Consider the following 21,214-nt stretch of genomic DNA (forward strand, 5'->3'; position numbering starts at 1 on the left):
CCTGAGCTGGCGCAGAAAGAACATTCTTTGTTGTGCTTTTTTGATGATGTTTTTGATGTTAGGTGACCATTTTAGGTCTTGAGATATGATAGAACCTAGAAATTTGAAGGTCTCTACTGTTGATACTGTGTTGTCTAGTATTGTGAGAGGTGGAAGGGTGGAAGGGTTTCTCTTAAAGTCTACCACCATTTCTACAGTTTTGAGTGTGTTCAGTTCTAGATTGTTCTGGTCACACCACAAGGATAGTTGTTCAACTTCCTGTCTGTATGCGGATTCATCATTGTCTCGAATGAGTCCAATCACTGTTGTATCATCTGCAAACTTCAGTAGTTTAACAGATGGATCGTATATTTGGCAATATGCAACATGTTCCTCAATAAAAGAGGATAATTATGACAAACTATTACAACAAGCACAAAAAAAATTGGGAAAATGAGCAAAATTGCAGATATTTCTAATTGGCAGAATTTCTATGATAAAAATGAATATACTACCTAAATTTGTATATCTCTTCCAAACAATATCAATAAAGTGGGGGGGGGGGGGGGGGGGGGGGGGAAGAGGGGGGGGGGGGGGGGGGGGTGGTGGGTTTTTGAGCAATTAAACAAGATGATATCAAAATTTATTTGGTTGGGGGAAAGGTTCAGGATCAAACATAAAGTAATACAGAATTTGAGAAGTAAAGATTTTGGTCACCCAGATTTGGAGTTTTACTTTCATGCAGCAGCCATGGTGTGTATCAAGTACTGGGTTCAATTGAAATACGAGATGATATTGACATTAGAATGGCATGATCTGAGGAGGAGGAGAGCATCCACGACCAGTAATAATGGTTATTACCATCTATTGAGGCTCCTAATAGTGCTAGTGAGCCACTAAACTAAATTATCAGAACTTCTGAATACTGAAGACCCCTTTTGGGAATGTCTCTGTGAATACTGAGTGATGAAAACCCACCCACAACCTGAGGAGGAAACGAATGAGCATATGGGAAAGCTGAACTGGGAGGCCGGTGAGAGAGGCTGACGCCAATGCCCAACACCCAACGCCCAAACAAATGAACAAGCTGAACAAACAAGGCAAACAAGCGAGCGAGCAAGCTGAGCTGGGAGACCAACACTGAGGCCGGTGAGAGGGGCAGACGTCAACGCCCAGCACCCATATGAGTGAGTGAGCAAGTCGAGCTGGGAAGCTGATGCTGAGGCTGGTGAAAGGGGCCGACGCCAACACCCAAACAAGAAAGCGAGCCAAGCGAACTGGGAGTGAGTGAGCTAAGCAAACTGGGAGCAAGCGAGCTGAGTGAACTGGGAGATCAACGCGGTGGACAATGAGAGAGGCTGATGCCAATGCTGAAGTGAACAAGCTGGTGTGCTGAGCGTACGAGCGAGCAGAGTTGGAAGGCTGACACTGGATCCAGTGAAGCTAGTGGGAAAGAAACGAACCAGCGAGTGAGCCGAATAGGGAAGGCCGACCCTGAGGCTGGTGAGAGAGTTAAAGTTTTAAGAGGAAAAGTATAATAGGGAGGAATCTCAAGGACAGAGTCTCTCTGGCCTGAAAACCATAACTGGAATCCTGCTACAGGATGGAAGACATAATAGGAAGAGTTCACTCTCACTGGGCTCAGCGTTGGCCTCCCCACTTTGGCTCATTCTCCTCAGCCTCAATCTCAATGTTGGCCTCTCTGCTCGGCTCAATCGTTCATTTCAGCATCAGCCCCTCTCATTGGCCTTAGCGTTGGCCTCCCTGCTTGATTCACTCGCTCATTTGCTCACTTGACTTGTTTGCTGGTTCATTTTGGCATCGTTGTCAGCCTCTCTCACCTGGTCTCAGCGTCGGCCTCCCTGCTGAGCTCGCCCATATGCTCACTCATTCAACTTGCTCAACAGTTCATTTTGGTGTTGGCCTCTCTCACCGGCCTCAGCATTGGCCTTCCCTACTTGGCTCACTCGCTAGTTTGTTTCTTTCCCACTAGTCCCACTGGATCCAGTGTTAGCCTTCCCACTCTTATTTCCCAAGGAAATAAGACTCTAAGAGAAAGACAATACCTATGGACATATACAAAATGTGAGACATTCCTGAAAGACTTAGGTCTGCTCTTAATATATTTTATATTTTTTAATATAATAGACCCTTAATACATTTTTTAATATTTTAGTGGCATTATGAAATTTTAATACCTTTTATAGCACTGTTTGATCATCTGAGAGCCTTGTTTCTTAAATTTATTTAAGTTTTGATACTATTTTTAGGGAATAGTAATTGTAATTAATTAATTTTAATGTTGAAAATGTTCAATTTTTTTAAAAAAAAATGGAATAGAAGGAGAGAGTATCAAATTTGCAGATGATGCTAAGTTGGCAGGAATAGCCAACACCCTGGATTATAGGTTTAAGATCCAGATGGATCTTGGCAGACTTGAACACTATGTCCTATCTAAAAAGATAAAATTCAGTGCATAGAAAAGTAAACTCTTACACTTAGGCAGGAGAAATAAAAAATACACATATAGATTGGGAGAATCCAGGCTTAATAGCAGGAACTGTGAGAGGGATTTTGAGTCTTTATGGGCAACTAATTAAATATGAGCTAGCAGTATGAAGTGGCAGCCAAAAAAGCCAGTGCAATCCTAAATTGCATTGAGGTATTTAATCAAGATCATGTGAAGTATAAAGCCTTAGTAAGACCAAACCTGGAATACTGCATACAGTTTTGGTCCCCACACTACAAAGACGATATTCAATCTGACCTAAGTGTAGCTCACAAATTTATATGCTACAATGTCCTACCTATCAAAGACTACTTCAGCTTCAACCAAAATAATACACAATCTCACAATAGATACAAACTTAATGTAAAACGCTCCAAACTTAATTGCAAAAAATTCGACTTCAGCAATACCTGGAATACATTGCTCCACTCTGTAGTTTCTTCCCCAAACCCCCAAATCTTTAATCTTAAACTGTCTACCATTGACTTCATCCAAGGGCTGTAAGAGTTGTGCATAAGCGCACTAGCATACCTACCATTCCTACCCTGAAGCCAATATATTCAAAAAATATCTGAACTCAAAACCATGTTTGTACTTATTACATATTTATATTAATGTTTATATTTTACCTGTAATAATATACATGCCTGACAAATAAATAAAATATTGATGCTGTGTTTGCTTAGTAACAGCCGGCCGGTTAGAGCCATGCAATTGGCGTCCCTATCCAAGGTACTGATAGGTCGCGTATCCCCAGTTACATTGTAAGCGGGAAAGTTACTGTGTATTGATTGGTTCCTGCCTCAGCCTGTGTGTAGTATATTAGACCGTGTATGTTGCTATTGCTTTTAAGCCTGTACCTGCCAGCCTGGCACGAGTTCTGTATTAAACATGATGATTAATTAAGGCCTCACTTGTTATACTGGCGACGAGGATTCGAGCCATCCATTGCGGAATTATTATACGTAGACACTGTGTTACTGTGTATTGATTGGTTCCTGCCTCAGCCTGTGTGTAGTATATTAGACCGTGTATGTTGCTATTGCTTTTAAGCCTGTACCTGCCAGCCTGGCACGAGTTCTGTATTAAACATGATGATTAATTAAGGCCTCACTTGTTATAATTGAGACTCTAGAAATAGTGCAGAGAATATCAATCAGGATGATTAGAGGACTGGAGATTAAAACATATGAAGAACAGTTACAGGAATTGTATGGATAGTTTAGTGAAGAGAAGGATTAGGGGACACATGATAGGAGTGTTCCAGTATTTGAGGGACTGCCACAGAGAGGAGGGGGTCAAACTATTTTACTAAGCACCTGGCCAGACAAGAAGTAATGGAAATTGATCAAGAAGAAATTGATCAAGGAGATTTTTTTTCCAGTGGGAACAAACAACCAATGGAAAAGTTTATCTTCAGAAGTTGGGGGAGCTTTATCACTGGCAGTTTTCAAGAAGAATGCCATCTGTCATAAATGATGTAGAGTTTCCTGCTTGGGTGATGGGTTGTACTAGATTATTTACTAGGTCCCTTCAATTCTGTTATTCTGTTATTTCTTCTAATGCAGCTCTCCCCACTTTTGTGCTCCTCCAGATAATTGGAATAGCAACTTTCAGAATTCTAAATCTTAAGACAAAAATTTATACTATAATAAAGTTGATGTTCAATAACTGTGTCTTCTTACAGGGAGAGAAAGGAAATCCTGATTCAGATGGTTTGCAAGGAGATCAAGGAGTTCAAGGTTCCCTGGTAGATATTATCATGTGCTTCTATGTGTAGCTACATTCATGTAAAAAGAAAAGATAATGAAATTAGAATACACATAATTTGCAATTAAATAATCAGCTGATAAGATTCAATCAGATAGCACTTAATGGCAGAAGTCCTCTGTTACATCTTACAAGTTACATATAAGAGAACAAGCAGTTTATGTATTATTTCTAGGCTATGTACAATACAAGTGCAAGGCTTTTTATCACGTAAATCACATTTGTGATTTGTATAACATACTGACCCCTTTTTAAATGGCATCTGAATCCATGCACCTTATAAAGCTTGACTTGACACTATCACTTCTGCCAATATACACATTTTACCTATTCACAACAAAACTGAACCTCTAATTAGCAAGAATTTTGTATGTATTATACATTGTTGTTTTGTAGACATTTTTAAATGGTACATTAAGAAATATATTATTAAAAATGAGACATTATCTAAGAAATAAAATAGTACACATTACACATAACATTATTAAAGGAACTGAGAAGGCTGGTTAGAACTTTGTTCTTTCTGTTAAAAATGTTTTGTATAGAAATGTTGCTTGTGTGCACTAAAATCATTTTTTCTCGGATTTCTCTGTTGGTGAATCCAAATTACTCCTTTTTAAAAATTCAATCTTTTTTTATTGTGTTATGCAAAGCATTCAGAAGGTAATTTCTCAAAGCAAATACAGCACCTATTCTACTCCCCGTCTGCCTGAAGCATTAAACAGTGCAGTATATCCACTTTTAGGAGCTTCTTCATACTATACAAACATATGTGTAAATGCACAGAAGACGATCCTGGCATGAGTGTTACTAATTAAAATGGCTGATTATAAAAGTGTCATCTATGCATGCACATGTCTTTACATGCATGCTCATTCAATTGCTAAAGCACTGTAAGGTTTGTCTCCCGCTCCCCTTTCAGGAAAGCATGAACTCTTGAAACTTTGGGTTTTCAAAAGGAATCTTTTATTGAAAGAAAGGTAGTTGCACGACAAAAACAAAGCAGGCTCTAAAGTTCCTTTAGGCAATTCTGCTAGGATAAAGAAATTAGAAACCCCTCCCCTAAGCCCAGTGAAGGGTTACAAAAATTTTTACTACCACGCCATGGGTGTGGCTTATTTTGTGGGTGTGGCTTGCCAGCCATGTGACCAGGTGGGAGTGGCTTGATGATCATGTGACCGGGGTGACTTAAATGTCATGTGACTGGCTTAAAGGTGGCCAATTTGATGTCACTCACATCAAGGGTTTGGGTTAGGGTGCCTGGCCTCTCCTCGCCTCAAAGAGATACACTTTCTCTATCTATTTACTATTACTGAACATCCAAAACATATTACTTAATTCTATGTATATATGCCATATGTGTCCGTACATATTACACACAGGCACACAAAAATATACATTATCTACTATATAAACTGATGTGTATGTACACACACACACACACACACACACACCTCTTCTAAAATTATACACATTCAACCTCATTTACTGTGATAGGAACAACATACCCAGAGCTCAGAAGGGAAAAAAAGGAAAAAAAATCAAAATTTTGCTACAGGTACTGTGTACCTGACCAGAATTTTGCTACTGGTACTGTGTACCTGACCAAAATTTTGCTACCGGTACTGTGTACCTGACCAAAATTTTGCTACCGGTACTGTGTACCTGACCAAAATTTTGCTACCGGTACTGTGTACCTGACCAAAATTTTGCTACCGGTACTGTGTACCTGACTGTACCCATAGGAGCCCTTCACTGCCTAGGCCCCATATTGAATGAGCCAAACCAAGGTGCAAAGATGTTGTGGAAACAGCCAACCTTGGAAGGAGATAAGGAACTGTTCCCAGTCTCTTCCTTCAGAAGTCTTCAGAATTGAGGCAAAGCAGATGACTCACCCACCCTCCTTACACATTCTCCCAAAGGTAAATCAAAGCATAGGGCAAATAGGTGTCAGAGCTAGGGATTATAGGATATGCAGGAAACAGTAAGAGGGCAATAAGTGAATAAAGGGATTCAGGCCCCTCCCCATAAAACTGGCAATATCACAGTAGGGATCAGATAGAATAGTATAGAATAAGGTGACCAGACGTCCTGCCCTTCCCTCCTCTTCCCTCCACCCCTGTGCACCCAACAATGAACTGCTGTGCAACATTTTCCAATGCTGCGCAGTGGAACTGGAAGCTGTTTATCCCTGCCTGAAGGCTGCACAATTATGATTGTGATTATGATTGTGATTTGTATGCCACCCTTCTCCGAAGACTCGGGGCGCTCACAAGATACAATATTGCCGAGGAGAGGCAGATATGGCGGGAGACATGGGGTAGGCCACTCTTGGGGAACAATGGACCACTGCTTGAAAGCGGTCCCTTGTTCGGGCCCCATAGACTAAACCTGGAGAACTGGTGACAAGCGAAATCAGGACCCTAGGCTCAGGCTGATGGTGCTCAATGCCAGGTCTGATGTAAATAAAGCTCCCCTCATCCAGGATTTACTCCTGGAGGAGGAGGTAGACCTACCATGTGTGACTGAGACCTGGCTGGGCCTAGAGAGAGAGGTTCCTCTCGGAAATGTGCCCAGCCAGGTTCCAGGGGTTGCAGCAACCCCAGGGAAGGGGGGAGGAGTGGCAATTATAGCCAGGAAGACCATCAAGCTGCGTAGGCTCGCTGCCCCTGAGATTGGAGGTTGTGAGTCCCTTCTTATGAGGTTGGACCTAGTGGTACAGGTGGACTTATTGCACATGTACCTGCCTCCCATCTGCATTTCAACAGCCCTGTCTGCACTACTTGGAGAGGTGCCTGGGCTGGCGGTGGAGTCCCCCAGACTTATTGTCTTGGAGGACTTCAATCTGCCATAGTTTGGTGAGTCCTCTGGGTTGGCGCAGGAGTTCATGGTCACCATGACAACCATGGCCCTGACTCAAGTAATTCAGGGCCCAACTCATGAGGGGGAGCATACTCTCGACATGGTATTCCTCTCAGGGCAATTGAGTAATGATCTGACATTAAGGGACTTAGAGATGTTGCCATTGTCATGGTCAGATTATTTTCTATTCTGGCTTGATTTTAAGGCTCCAATCCTTCTGCACAGGGTGGCGGAAGTGATTAGGAGGTTCCGCCCCAGATGCCTGATGGATCTAGAAGGTTTTAAAAGGGTGCTTGGGATTCTGCCAGATTCACTTGTACACAGTTGGGAAGAGTCTCTTGCTGCAGCCTAGAATACGGATGCAATGGAGGCTCTAGACTGAATTGCGCCTTTGGGACCTCTCTGTGGCAACAAAGATCTCCTTGGTTTATTGAGGAGCTCCGTGGAATGAAACACCAGAAGAGAGGTCTAGAGAAGCATTGGAGGAAACCCAGATCCGAATCTGACCGAACACTTGTAAAAGCTCATATGCAAATTTACAAAGTGGCGATCAAGTCGAAAAGATATGCATACAATGTTGGCCTGTTTACATTTGTGGAATCCCAACCAGTTGCCCTTTTTAGGATGACACGCTCCCTCCTTAAGCAGGGGTGAGTTGACGAACTCTTGCAGGGTAGTGCTGAGGCCTTTAACAAGTTTTCACAGATAAGATCACTCAGATCTGGACTGATCTTGACTCCAAGTGGAATGCAGTGTCGTCTGACAATGAGTCAGTCAAGGTGACAGGGGTTCGTCTTAGTCCACCTGTTTGGATTGAGTTTGATCTGGTGACACCTGGTGAAGTGGACAAGGCTGTGAGTTCCTCCACCTGCTTATTGGACCCGTGTCCCTCTTGGCTGGTTTCGGCCAGCAGGGAGGTGACACGGAGCTGGGTGCAGGAGATTACCAATGCTTCTATGAGGGAGGGGTACTTCCCAGCTTCCCCTCCTCCTCAAGAAGCCTTCCCTGGACCCAGCCGTATTTAATAACTATCGTCCTGTCTCCAACCTTCCCTTTATAGGGAAGGTTGTTGAGAAGGTGGTGTTGCTCCAGCTCCAGCTTTCCTTGGAAGAAGCCAATTATCTAGGCCCTTGACAGTCAGGATTCAGACCCGGCTACAGCACAGAAACTGCTTTGGCCGCACTGATTATCTCTGCTGGGCCCGGGACAGAGGTTTATCCTCGGTCCTGGTGCCCCTTGACCTCTCAGTGGCTTTTGATACCATTAACCATGGTATCCTTCTGCACCGACTGGAGGGGCTGGGAGTGGGAGGCACCGTTTTATGGTGGTTCTCCTCCTACCTCTCTGGTCAGTCGCAGTCGGTGTTAGTGGGGGATCAGAGGTCGACTCCTGGGTCCCTACCTTGTGGGGTACCTCAAGGGTTGGTCCTCTCCCCCTGCTGTTAAATATCTACATGAAACTGCTGGGTGAGATCATCCAAGGGCACGGGGTGAGTTACCATGGGTACACTGATGATACTTAGCTGTACATTTCCACCCCGTGTCCACTCAGGGAAGCAGTGGAAGTAATGTGCTGGTGTCTGGAGGCTGTCAGTGTCTGGATGGGTGCCAACAGCCTCAAGCTCAATCCAGACAAGGCAGAGTGGCTGTGGGTACTGCTTCCCAAGGACACATCCCTCTGTCTGTCCATTATCCTGGGGGGTAATTACTGATCTCCTCAGAGAGGATCCACAACTTGGGCATCCTCCTCGATCCACAGCTGACGTTGGAACACCACTCATGCCTTTATCCCCTTGAGGTTCAACTACTGCAATACTCTCTACATGGGGCTATCTTTGAAGAGTGTTCGGAAACTTCAAATCGTCCAAAATGCAACTGCATGAGCAGTCATGGGCCTTCTAAGGCATACCCATATTTCACCATCACTCCGCAGACTGCATTGGCTGCCGATTAGTTTCTGGACACAATTCAAAGTGTTGGTCATAACTTACAAAGCCCTACATGGCATTGGACCAGATTACCTCCGAGACCGCCTTCTGCCCGACGAATCCCAGCATCTGGTCAGGTCCCACAGAGTTGGCCTCCTCAGGGTCCCATCAACCAGACAATGTTGGTTGGCAGGACTTAGGGGAAGAGACTTCTCTGTCGGGGGCCCACCTCTCTGAAATCAGCTCCCCCCCCAGAGATTCATTCTGCCCCCACCCTCCTTGCCTTCCAAAAAAGTTTAAAGACTTATTTATGCCACCAGGCCTGGGGTCATTAGATCTTCCTCCCTGAAAATGAGCGTTTTAGTGTGTTTCACGGAGTGAATGGTAATGAATGTTTTTTAATTATATTAGAACTTTTAGGGTTTTTAATTACATTAATTGGATCTAGATGTATTGTTATGTTTTCTTTGATATGTTGTGAGCTGCCCTAAGTCCTCCGAGAGGGGCGGCATACAAATCAAACAAACAAACAAACAAATAAATAAATAAAAACAATGTGTACAAGCAAATCTAATTAGTTAAAAACTACAACGACATTGTCTGGTTGACGGGACCTGGAGAAGGCAAACTCTGTGGGACCTAACTGGCCGCAGGGATTCATCCAACAGAAGGCAGTCCCATAAGTAATCTGGTCTGATGCCATGTAGGGCTTTGTAGATCATCACTAACACTTTGAATTGTGTCCAGAAACCAATCGGTAACTAGTGCACTCCACGGAGTGTTGGAGAAACATGGGTGTATCTGGGAAGACCCATGACTGCTCACACAGCTGCATTCTGCACAATTTGAAATTTCCGAACACTCTCAGAGGTAGCCCTATGTAGAGTGCATTGCAGTAGTCAAAGCTTGTGGTGATAAGGGCATGAGTGACTGTGAGCAAAGACTCCCTGTCTTGGTATGGCCACAACTGGTGCACCAGGCAAACTTGAGCAAATGCCCTCCTTGCCACAGCTGAAAGATGATGTTCTAAAGAGCTGTGGGTCAAAGAGGACACCCAAGTTGTGGAACCTCTCTGAAGGGGTCAACAATTCTCCCACGCCCCCAGGGTAATGGATGGACAGATGGGATCATTGTTGAAGACCGGACAATATTTATAAAGTCCAGGGAAGGCTTCTTGAGAAGGGGGCGCATGAGTGCCTCCTTGTAGGGAGTCAGGAAGGATCCCCCATCAACAAACCATTGACAATCTCCTGGACCCAGCTGCATGTCACCTCCCTGCTGGCCAAGACCAGCCAGGAGGGACACGGGTCCAACAAACAGGTTGCAGAACTCACAGCTCCAATGGCCTTGTCCATTTCATCAGGGGTCACCAGATCAAATTCCCCCCAAACAGATGGACTAGGACGGGCCCCTGTCATCTCAACTGACTCGTTCTCAGCTGACACTACATTCCAACTGGAGTCAAGATCTGTCAGAATCTGATCCAGGCAGTTGGCTGACTGTTGCACTCTAATTGCCTTCAGCCAGCCGAGAGTGAGTACAGTTGACTGGTGCCCTTTCTCCTCTTTTCCTTTGCTTGTCTGACTTTTTCACACTCCCATTCCCACCACTGGCTTAGGCTCAGCCCGCCCCCTGCCAAACACAGTACAGAAGGCCCCTGCCTTGGCCAGGCTCAGCATGGCCCCCTCCGCCCCTGACTGCCCCTGATCGGAGCCTAAGAAAAAGGGCAGTGGGAGGGGGTGAGCAGACACTGCCTAAGGGGAGTCCTCAGTGAGGTGCCAGCCAGGACTTCAGCGCATGCCTCCTGCAGGTCAGGAGCTCAGCCTTTCCTGGATCTGTGAAGCAGACAAGGGAGGGAGGGGGAAAGGAAGGAAGGAAGGAAGGAAGGAAGGAAGGAAGGAAGGAAGGCCATGTGGTGCATGATTACCTGTCTAGCTCAGGTTTGGAACTGGCCTGCGATTGGAAGAATCCAAAGGCAAAGCCAGGCACCCCAGCAGGAGAAAGCAGTCTGGCAATGACCATGGCAGCTTCTGCCCTTTCAGAGAGAGAAAAAAAGATAGCGAGATTGAGGGAAGGAGGGAGAGAGAGAAAGAGGGAGGAAGGGAGAGAGGGAGGAAGACACAGAGAGAAAAATAGAGAGAGGAAGGAGGGATGAGAGGGAGAGAGAGAGAAAGAAAGAAAGAGAGAGAGAGAGAGAGAAATGGAGGGAGGGAGGAAGAGAGAAAGAAAGAGAAAGGGAGGAAAGGGGGGAGAGAGAGAGAAAGAGAAAAAATAGAGAGGAAGGGAGGAAGAAAGAAAGAATGAGGGAGAGAGAGAAAAGAAAGAGAGTAGGAGAGAAAAAGAAATGAGAAAATGGTGGAGGGAGATAATGAGAGATGGAAAAGATAGAAACAAAGGAATGAAGGAAAGAATGAAAGAATAGTAGCATGAAAGGAAGGACGATGATCCAGCTCACAGAAAAGTATCAGCCGGTTCTCTTCTATGACATATACACGTTCCCCTCATCTCAGATAATTTAGGTAACTAATTTATTTATTTATTTCATAGACCATGTTTTTAATCAAGAACACCCGCTTTACCAATGTTAAAATCTGGTCACCTTATAATATAATAAAGAGTCTACGGAGAGGGGCAGCATACAAATCTAATCAATAATAATAATAATAATAATAATAATAATAATAATAATAATAATAATAATGGCTACACTAGACATTGGATAGAAAATAACATTTCAGAGCTTCAAGCAGTAAGTTCAGAAGATGCTTTGGTTGCTTTAGTACTCCACAGCCCTTGAAAAAATTATTTGCTTTTGTGCTATAAAAACAATTTGACATTTTATTGGCATTTAAACAATTTGGCATTTAACAATTTGGCATTTCATTAACAGTCCAGAGAAAATGAAAATGTTAGTGAAAAGACAACACATAGCGCTAATTGACAAACACATAAATAAAAGAAGGTTTTCTTTTAAATTGTCTCAAGGTGAAACAATGAAATTATTTTTTTGCATGTACAAAGTTTAAAGACTAGCTATTACATATTTGTAAGCATATTTTGAAAAATGTAAATGTGACACAGAAATGAATATTTACATACTTCTTCAAATTTTGCCAAACAGAAACAAGTATAAACCAAATTATAGCATGATAAAAACAGACATATAATAGAAGTTTAATAATGTTATGTCTCTCTGTGATTCATTAAGAAGTTTTCTGAAACATAGTTAATATTCTGGACAAAAACGTTTACTCATATTGTCTTGTCACAAGTTATAATTTCTTATATGGAAATTAATATGCACTACAATATTATAAACTAATAACTATGAACTAATAAAGTATACAAACTATGTATTTTATAATATTTATTAATTATTTTTATTGCCATGTGTTTGCACTTTTTCTCTTCAGGGAACAACTGGTATTCTTGGTGTGAAAGGGGAAAAAGGACAACCAGGAAATCATGGCTGTTTTGTATGTATCAATTTTTAACTCTCTTGATTTTTATTTTTAGTGCAGTGTTGTCAACTTGACAACTTGAAAATGGATGGACTTCAACTCCTAGAAACCTTCAACTAGCATGCTGGCTGGGGGATCTGGCAGGTGAATCTAATCTTCAAGTTGCCAAAATTGAGAAACACTGTTTGAATGCAATGTTTCTTAAACCTTTCAAAGTAAGGCCTAATTATACATGTATTCAGCAGAATAATACACAAAATAAAAACATATTGTGATGACTAATCTTGCATTGCGACAGATGCTGAATGACACACAGATACAAAAGCTGGGTAAAAGGGTAACTTTATTAAAACATAAAAGATAAAGACCTATAGAGGTCGCTAAATGGGGCGGAAATTCCTATGAATAAAATACCTGGGCAACTAAATGGGTGTAACTCCTTGCCTGGGCAGTGTGAGTCTTATCCAAATCTTATGCCCAGCCCTGAAAGCCACAGCCAAGCATGTGGGAGGCCTCACTCCAATGACCCAGAACTGGAAATGACGTGAGTGAGCCCTAAGGGCACACCCTTTCCAGCACCCTGGCCGTGTAGGCAGCTTGGGTTGTGGAAAAAGGGGAGCCCATCATCTTGCAAAAGATACCCAAGGGAGAACACACATTAAATTGTTTTTAACATTAGATTTGTACATTGTGTAGTGTTGTTGTGAACCACTCCGAGTCTTCAGAGAGGGGCGGTATACAAATCTAATACAGTGATCCCCCGCTCGTTGCGAGGGTTCCGTTCCAGGACCCCCCGCAACGAGCGGGTTTTCGCGAAGTAGCGCTGCGGAAGTAAAAACACCATCTGCGCATGTGCAAATGGTGTTTTTAACTTCCGCAGCGCTAGCGAGGAGCCGAAGATTGGGGGCAGCGCGGCTGTTTTAAAACGTCGCCGCCGACATGGGGGGCTTGCTAGCACCCCCCCGAACCCCCAACCCGGGTTTGGGGGGGTGCTAGCAAGCCCCCCATGTCGGCGGCGATGTTTTAAAACACCCGTGCGGCTTTCCAATGAGTCCCGAAGACAAACGTCAAACTTCTGCGTTTGTCTTCGGGACTCATTGGAAAGCCACGCGGGTGTTTTAAAACGTCGCCGCCGACATGGGGGGCTCGCTAGCACCCCCCCGATCCCCCAACCCGGGTTTGGGGGGTGCTAGCAAGCCCCCCATGTCGGCGGCGACGTTTTAAAACACCCGTGCGGCTTTCCAATGAGTCCCGAAGACAAACGCGGAAGTTTGACGTTTGTCTTCGGGACTCATTGGAAAGCTCCGATCGTTTTAAAACAGGCGTGCCATTCTCCGCTGACTCCTGGCGAACTTCCCCGCTTTAGGAGTCAGCGGAGAACGGCGCGCCTGCTTTAAAACGATCGGAGCAGGCCGGCTCCGATCGTTTTAAAGCAGGCGCGCCGTTCTCCGCTGACTCCTAAAGCGGGGAAGTTCGCCAGGAGTCAGCGGAGAACGGCGCGCCTGCTTTAAAACGATCGAAGCCGGCCGGCTCCGATCGTTTTAAAACAGGCGTGCCGTTCTCTGCTGACTCCTGGCGAACTTCCCCGCTTTAGGAGTCAGCGGAGAATGGCGCGCCTGCTTTAAAACGATCGGAGCCAGCCGGCTCCGATCGTTTTAAAACAGGCGCGCCGTTCTCCGTTGACTCCTGGCGAACTTCCCCGCTTTAGGAGTCATCGGAGAACGGCGCGCCTGCTTTAAAACGATCGGAGCCGGCCTGCTCCGATCGTTTTAAAGCAGGCGCGCCGTTCTCTGCTGACTCCTGGCGAACTTCCCGGGTGAAGGGCGAAGGGCGGGCGAGCGGGTGCTGGGGGGGGGCTTTGCCCTCCTGCCAGCAAGAGGGGGAAGACCCAGGGAAGCCGCCCAGCAGCTGATCTGCCCGGCGCCATCTATGCATGCGTGCCCATAGAAAAAAGGGCACGCATGCGCAGATGGTGTTTTGACTTCCGGGTTCAAAAATCGCAAATTACCCTGTTCGCAATGGTCGGGGACGCAATAACCGGGGGATCACTGTAAATTATTTTTACTAATTATTGTTATTTCTTTAAGCAAGTTTTTGCCTGGGCCAGGAAATCTCTCTGTGTGAGCAGCTTCTGATGTGTAAAGCTCGCTTCTCTCTGGGATGACACTCTGCCCATAGGCTTGCCAGCTTATTATTTATAATCATTTTCTTGAGTGCACAAAAATAAAACATTAACTCCTAGTTACAATGAGAATGTTTAATTTGTCACATGTAGCAAGCAAAATGTATTGCAATCAGGGCAGAACAGCTAAAACAAATACAGTAATACCTCATGATACGAACTTAATTGGTGCAAGGAGGAGGCTCGTAAGACGAAAGGTTCGTAAGACGAAACATTGTTTCCCATAGGAAACAATGTAAAGTCAATTAATCCGGTGCAACCAAAAAAACCCCCGCAAAAAAACGGCTTTCGGCGACAGCTGCGAAGCGGCGCGGGTGTTTTAAAAGATGACAGCCGGCCTGGGGTGCTGGCAAGCCCCCCAGGCCGGCTGCAACCTTTTAAAACAGCCGCACCGCTTCGCAGCTGTCTCCCGAAGCCGAACGAACCGGCGTTCGGGAGGCTTCTGGGAAGCCCCGCCGCCCGGCTGTCACCTTTTAAAACAGCCGCGCGGCTTCCCAGCAGTCTCCGAACGCCGGTTCGTAACTCGAAAAAAGTTCGTAAGAAGAGGCAAAATTTTTCTGAACCCCGGGTTCGTATCACGAGTTGTTCGTAAGACGAGGGGTTCGTATCTTGAGGTACCACTGTATAAGAATGTCTTAATTAGTTTTTGCCCTAGAGAAAACAGAAGGATTTCCTTAAACTAATCAAAGAGGGGTGAGTTGCCTCAACTTCAGCATGTAGCATCTTAATCCAATCATAGTTGGTTTCCCCTTAGTTCAATAGCTGAATAAGCAAGTAACCTTTATTCCAGTTACATAGAGAATATAATTTTATAGACTTAAATAATACAGAATAATGAAATGTTTTATTGGAAGATAGGTTTGCCTATCATTGCAATAATTGTTTATATCCTACATTCCACCTTTTTCTGTTTTATTTAAGGCATTATCTTATTCAGATCCATAACCATAAGTATTAGGGGTACCATAAGAAATAACAAAAGGCAGACATTACATAAAGCAGCAAAAGCAAATAAGTATAAAGCAACACATATTTTTTACAGATTTATAATGCAAATTATGTACTAACAATAAAAATTCTATAGCAGCTCTACTGTCCACGATTGTGTGTCAAAGTTCAATCTGTTTTTGATTTAATGCTGCAATAGCTAAAGATGTAATGTTGATAGTTTTGGCCAAAAAGCAGGCACGCCAAATATGAATAAATGTATTCAGACTTGTTGAGAAGAAAGACTTTGCTGTCACATGTTTTATCAAGGGCTATGGAAGATCTTCTAAAACAATGAATAATAATTTATTTTGTGGGTAAAACAGCAGTAAGATGACTTAAACAACAATGGGTGTCAGACAAATTAGCATGATTAAAGGTCTATTGGCCACATATAAAAAAACCAGTAAGAAGTACAGAATTAAAATATATGTTTTGATATTGAGAGCAATTTCATGACCAAATCCCAGTGTATGTACAAATAGGCTTAGCAAAAGAAGTGGTAACATTTTTAATCTGAGCACATGTAATATTATTTCAGCTAGCAACATAAGGTGTAAAGAAAGAGATAGCGTGAGCAGGAAAAATTATTGTAACAGGACCCCAACTTGTAGAATGTTCATAATGAATTTAAAAATATATTTAGTGAAGTTTCCTTAAGGAATTCAGAAAGAAGAATACATACATGAATCAACAATTATCAAGCAGCATATCCATATCAAGCATAGGGTCCTTTCTGGCTCCCCACAAGGAGCCAATTGTGAGCCCCTTTCTCAAGAAGCCTTCCCTGGATCCAGCTGTATTTAACAACTATCATTCTGTCTCCAAACTTCCCTTCATTGGGAAGGTTGTTGAGGAGGTGGTGTCACTCCAGCTCCAATAGTCTTTGGGTGAAGCCAATTATCTGGGCCCCCAACAGTCATGATTCAAGGCTGTCTACAGCACTGAAACTGCTTTGGTCGCATTGATTGATGATCTCTGGCAGGCCTGGGATAGGGGTTTATCCTCTATCCTGGTGCTCCTTGACATTGACCATCAACCACGGTATCCTTCTGAACTGACTGGAGGGGTTGGGAATGGGAGGCACCATTCTACAGTGGTTCTCCTCCTACCAGTGTGGTTGGTCGCAGTTGGTGTTAGTGGGGCATCAGATGTTGACTCCTAGGTCCCTCACTTGTGGGATTCCTCAGGGGTCAGTCCTCTCCCCTCTGCTTGTTCAATATCTACATGAAACTGCTGGGTGAGGTCATCCAAAGGCACAGGATGAGTTGTCATCAGTATGCTGATGATACCTATCTATACATCTCCATCCCATGTTCACTCAATGAAGCAGTGGAGGCTATTAGGTCTGAATGAGTGCTAACAGGCTCAAACTCAACCCCAACACGATGGAGTGGCTGTGGGTGCTGCCTCCCAAGGACACTTCCATCTGTCCCTCCATCACCTGGGGAGGTACTTTTGACAGGATCCGCAACTTGGGCATCCTCCTCGATCCACAGCTGATTTTAGAACACCATCTTTCGGCTCTGGCGAGGGGGGGCATTTTCCCAGGCTCGCCTGGTGCACCAGTTGCAGCCATATTTGGAAAGGAGTCTCTACTCAGAGTCACTCATGCCCTTATCACCATGAGGATGCTTTCAAAAAGCTTTAAGAAACTGAAACTCATATCGCTCTAGCACTCCACGGATTGCATTGGCTGCCAATTAGTTTCTGGATGCAATTCAAAGTGTTGGTTAAGACCTATAAAGTCCTACATGGCATTGGACCAGAATACTTGCGGGACCGCCTTCTGCCACATGAGACCCAGCAACCAGTTAGGTCCCACACAGTTGGCATTTTCCAGGTCCCATCAACTAGGCAATGTTGTGTGGCAGGGCCTAGGGGAAGAGTCTTCTCTGTGGGGGGGGGCTGACTCTCTGGAATCAACTCCCCCCAAATGTTTGCACTGCCCCCACCCTCCTCACCTTCTGCAAGAGTCTCAAGACTCATCTATGCTGCCAGGCTTGGGACCACTGGGCTCTCGCCCCCTGACCGACAAATGTGTTGTAAGTCGATGGAATGGGAATGAGTGTCTTGGGGGTTTTTAGACTATTAATTTAAATTAATTGGATTTAGGATGTTATTTATTGTCCCCCTTATATGTTGTAAGCCACCCTGAGTCCTCATAGAGAGGTGGCATAGAAGTCAAATAAATAAATAAATAAATAAATAAATAAATAAATAAATAAATAAGCAAACAAGCAAACAAATAAATAAACAAATATCTACAGCTAGATCAGAACAAAGAAGCACACATTCTCAAAGATTTCACATTTGCATTTTTAAAATTTATTTATTTATTAGATTTGCATGCTGTCCCTCTCCAAAGACTCGGGGCGGCTCACAGCAACAGAACAATACAAATCCAATAGCTAAAAACAATTTAAAACCCTTAATATAAAAAACAATCATACATCTCATACAAACCATACATAAAGCAGGAACGGCCCAGGGGAATCAATTTCCCCATGCCTGACAGCAGAGGTGGGTTTTCAGGAGTTTGAGAAAGAAAAGGAGGGCGGGGGCAATCCTAATCTCTGGGGGAAGTTGGTTCCCGAGGGTCAGGGCCACCACAGAGAAGGCTCTTCCCCTGGGTCCCACCAAATGATATTGTTTCATCGATGGGACCCGGAGAAGGCCAACCTGACCGCTGGGATTCATGTGGCAGAAGGCGGTCTCGGAGATATTCTGGTCCGATGCCCTGAAGGGCTTTATAGGTCATAACCAACACTTTGAATTGTGACCGGAAACTGATCGGCAACCAATGCAGACTGCGGAGTGTTGGTGTGACATGGGCATACCTGGGGAAGCCAATGATTGCTCTCGCAGCTGCATTTTGTACGATCTGAAGTTTCCAAACATTCTTCAAAGTTAGCCCCATGTAGAGAGCATTACAGTAGTCGAACCTTGAGGTGATGAGGGCATGAGTGACTGTGAGCAGTGACTCCCGGTCCAGGTAGGGCTGCAACTTGTGCACCAGGCGAACCTGGGCAAACGCCCCCCTCGCCACAGCTGAAAGATGGTTCTCTAATGTAAGCTGTGCATCAAGGAGGACACCCAAGTTGCAGACCTTCTCTGAGGGGGTCAGTAATTCCCCCCCCAGGGTGATGGACGGACAGATGGAATTGTCTTTTGGAGGCAAAACCCACAGCCATTCCATCTTATCAGGGTTGAGTTTGAGTCTGTTGATACCCATCCAGACCCTAACAGCCTCCAGGCACAAGCACATCACTTCCACTGCTTTGTTGACTAGGCATGGGGTGGAGATGTACAGCTGGGTATCATCAGCATACTGATGGTACTTCACCCCATGCCCCTGGATGATCTCGCCCAGCGGTTTCATGTAAATATTAAATAGCAGGGGGGAGATGACTGACGCGTGAGGCACCCCACAAGGGAGGAACCTAGAGGTCGACCTCTGACCACCCACTAACACTGACTGCAACCAACCGGAGAGGTAGGAGGAGAACCACTGAAGAACAGTGACTCCCACTCCCGACCCCTCCAGCCGGCGCAGAAGAATACCATGGTCGATAGTATTGAAAGCCGCTGAGAGGTCAAGAAGCACCAGGACAGAGGATAAACCCCTGTCCCGGGCCCGCCAGAGATCATCCATCAACATGATCAAAGCGGTTTCTGTGCTGTAGCCGGTCCTGAATCCTGACTGTTGGGGGCCTAGATAACCGGCTTCTTCCAAGGACTGCTGGAGAAGGAGCGCCACCATCTTCTCAACAACCTTCCCCATAAAGGGAAGGTTGGAGACTGGACGATATTTGTTGAGAATGGCTGGGTCCAGAGAAAGCTTCTTGAGGAGGAGGCGCACGAAGTGTTGACAATCTCCTGGACCCAGCTCCGTGTCACCTCCCTGCTGGCCGAAACCAGCCAGAAGGGACATGGATCCAGTAAGCAGGTGGTGAAACTCACAGCTCCAATGACCTTGTCCACTTCATCGGGTGTCACCAAATCAAACTCTCCCCAGACAGATGGACAAGTATGGGCCCCAGTCACCTCGACTGAGTCGTTGTCAGTCGACTCTGTTATCCAATTGGAGTCGAGGTCCCCCAGATCCGAGCGACTTTATCACTGGAAAATGTGTTAAAATCCTCAGCACTATTCTGCAAGGGCTCCCCATCTCCCCCCTGGTTTAGAAGGGAGCAGGTCACCTTAAACAGAGTGGCTGGGAGATATTCCGCTGATGCAATCAAGGCAGCATGATACACACATCTTGCCACCTTGAGCATCACTTTGTAAGTCTTAATATGAGCTCTTACAAGTGTTCGATCAGATTCGGACTTACTCTTCCTCCATCGCTTCTCTAGATGTCTCTTCTGGCGTTTCAACTCCCAGAGCTCCTTGGTAAACCAAGGAGCTCTCCGGGGTCTAGTGCCATGGAGAAGTCGCAATGGCGCAATCTGGTCAAGAGCCTCCATTGCAGCCTTGTTCCAGGCTACAGCAAGAGACTCTGCCGAACTATGGACGAGTGTATCTGGAATAACCCCAAGCACCCTCTGAAAGCCCTCTGTGTCCATCAGGCGTCTGGGGCAGAACCACCTAGTTGGTTCCACCTCCCTGTGGGGGAGGATTGGATTCAGGAAGTTAAGCCATAGTAGAAAATGGTCTGACCATGACAAAGGCAACACTTCTAAGCCCCTTAGTCTCATACCATTACCCAATTGCTCAGAGAGGAAAATCATGTCGGGTGCATGCCCCCCCTCATGAGTCGGACCCTGTACTACTTGAGTCACATCCATGGCTGTCATAGTGGCCATGAACTCCTGCATTGGCCCAGAGGTTTCACCGAGTGACAGTAGGTTAAAGTCTCCCAAGACAATAAGTCTTGGGAACCCTACCGCCAGCCTGGCTACCTCCTCGAGCAGCACAGGCAGGGCTGTTGACATGCAGCTGGGAGGCAGGTACGTGAGAAACAAGCCGACCTAAGTCCAACTTCACCAGGAGGGACTCACAACCCGCAATCTCTGGAGCAATGGGTCTACGCAGGCAAAGGCTCTCCCTGGCTATGATAGCCACTCCTCCCCCCATTCCCTGGGGTCGAGGCTGATGCCATACCTGAAACTCGGCTGGGCAAATTTCAGAGAGAGGAACTCCTCCCTCTGGGCCCAGCCAGGTTTCAGTCACACATGCCAGGTTGACCTCCTCATCCAAGATCAAATCCCGGATGAGGAGAGCTTTATTTACCACCAACCTGGCATTAAGTAGCAGCAGCCTGAGCCCAGCACCAGGATTACACTCATCACCAGTACCCTGGGTTGAACTCATAGAGCCGGAACAAGGGATCACTATTAAGCAGCAATCTCTCCTTTTCCTAGAATGACTAGCTCCATGGTTCCCACCATATCTTCCTCTTCCCAGCAGGTCTAGGATATTCTGACCCTCTGCCACCCCAGCGATAGGTGCCCCCTCCTGCCTCTCCAACACCATGTGGGCCAAATATATCATTCATAACATTCCCATTCACCTCATCCACACCGTAATCCCAC

The 21,214-nt window shown here is 45.2% G+C and overlaps 1 protein-coding gene across 1 annotated transcript in view; it reads left to right on the forward strand.

Annotated features, from left to right (window-relative positions):
* Positions 1–21,214, forward strand: part of LOC139153837 (collagen alpha-6(VI) chain-like) — a 270,910-nt gene that overhangs the window by 169,404 nt on the left and 80,292 nt on the right. Inside the window, 2 exon segments of the mRNA XM_070728258.1 lie at positions 4,176–4,238; positions 12,461–12,523. Coding sequence (XP_070584359.1) covers positions 4,176–4,238; positions 12,461–12,523 — 126 coding nt within the window.

Source organism: Erythrolamprus reginae, chromosome Z (assembly GCF_031021105.1).
Source record: "Erythrolamprus reginae isolate rEryReg1 chromosome Z, rEryReg1.hap1, whole genome shotgun sequence".
Taxonomy (NCBI): Eukaryota; Metazoa; Chordata; class Lepidosauria; order Squamata; family Dipsadidae; genus Erythrolamprus; species Erythrolamprus reginae.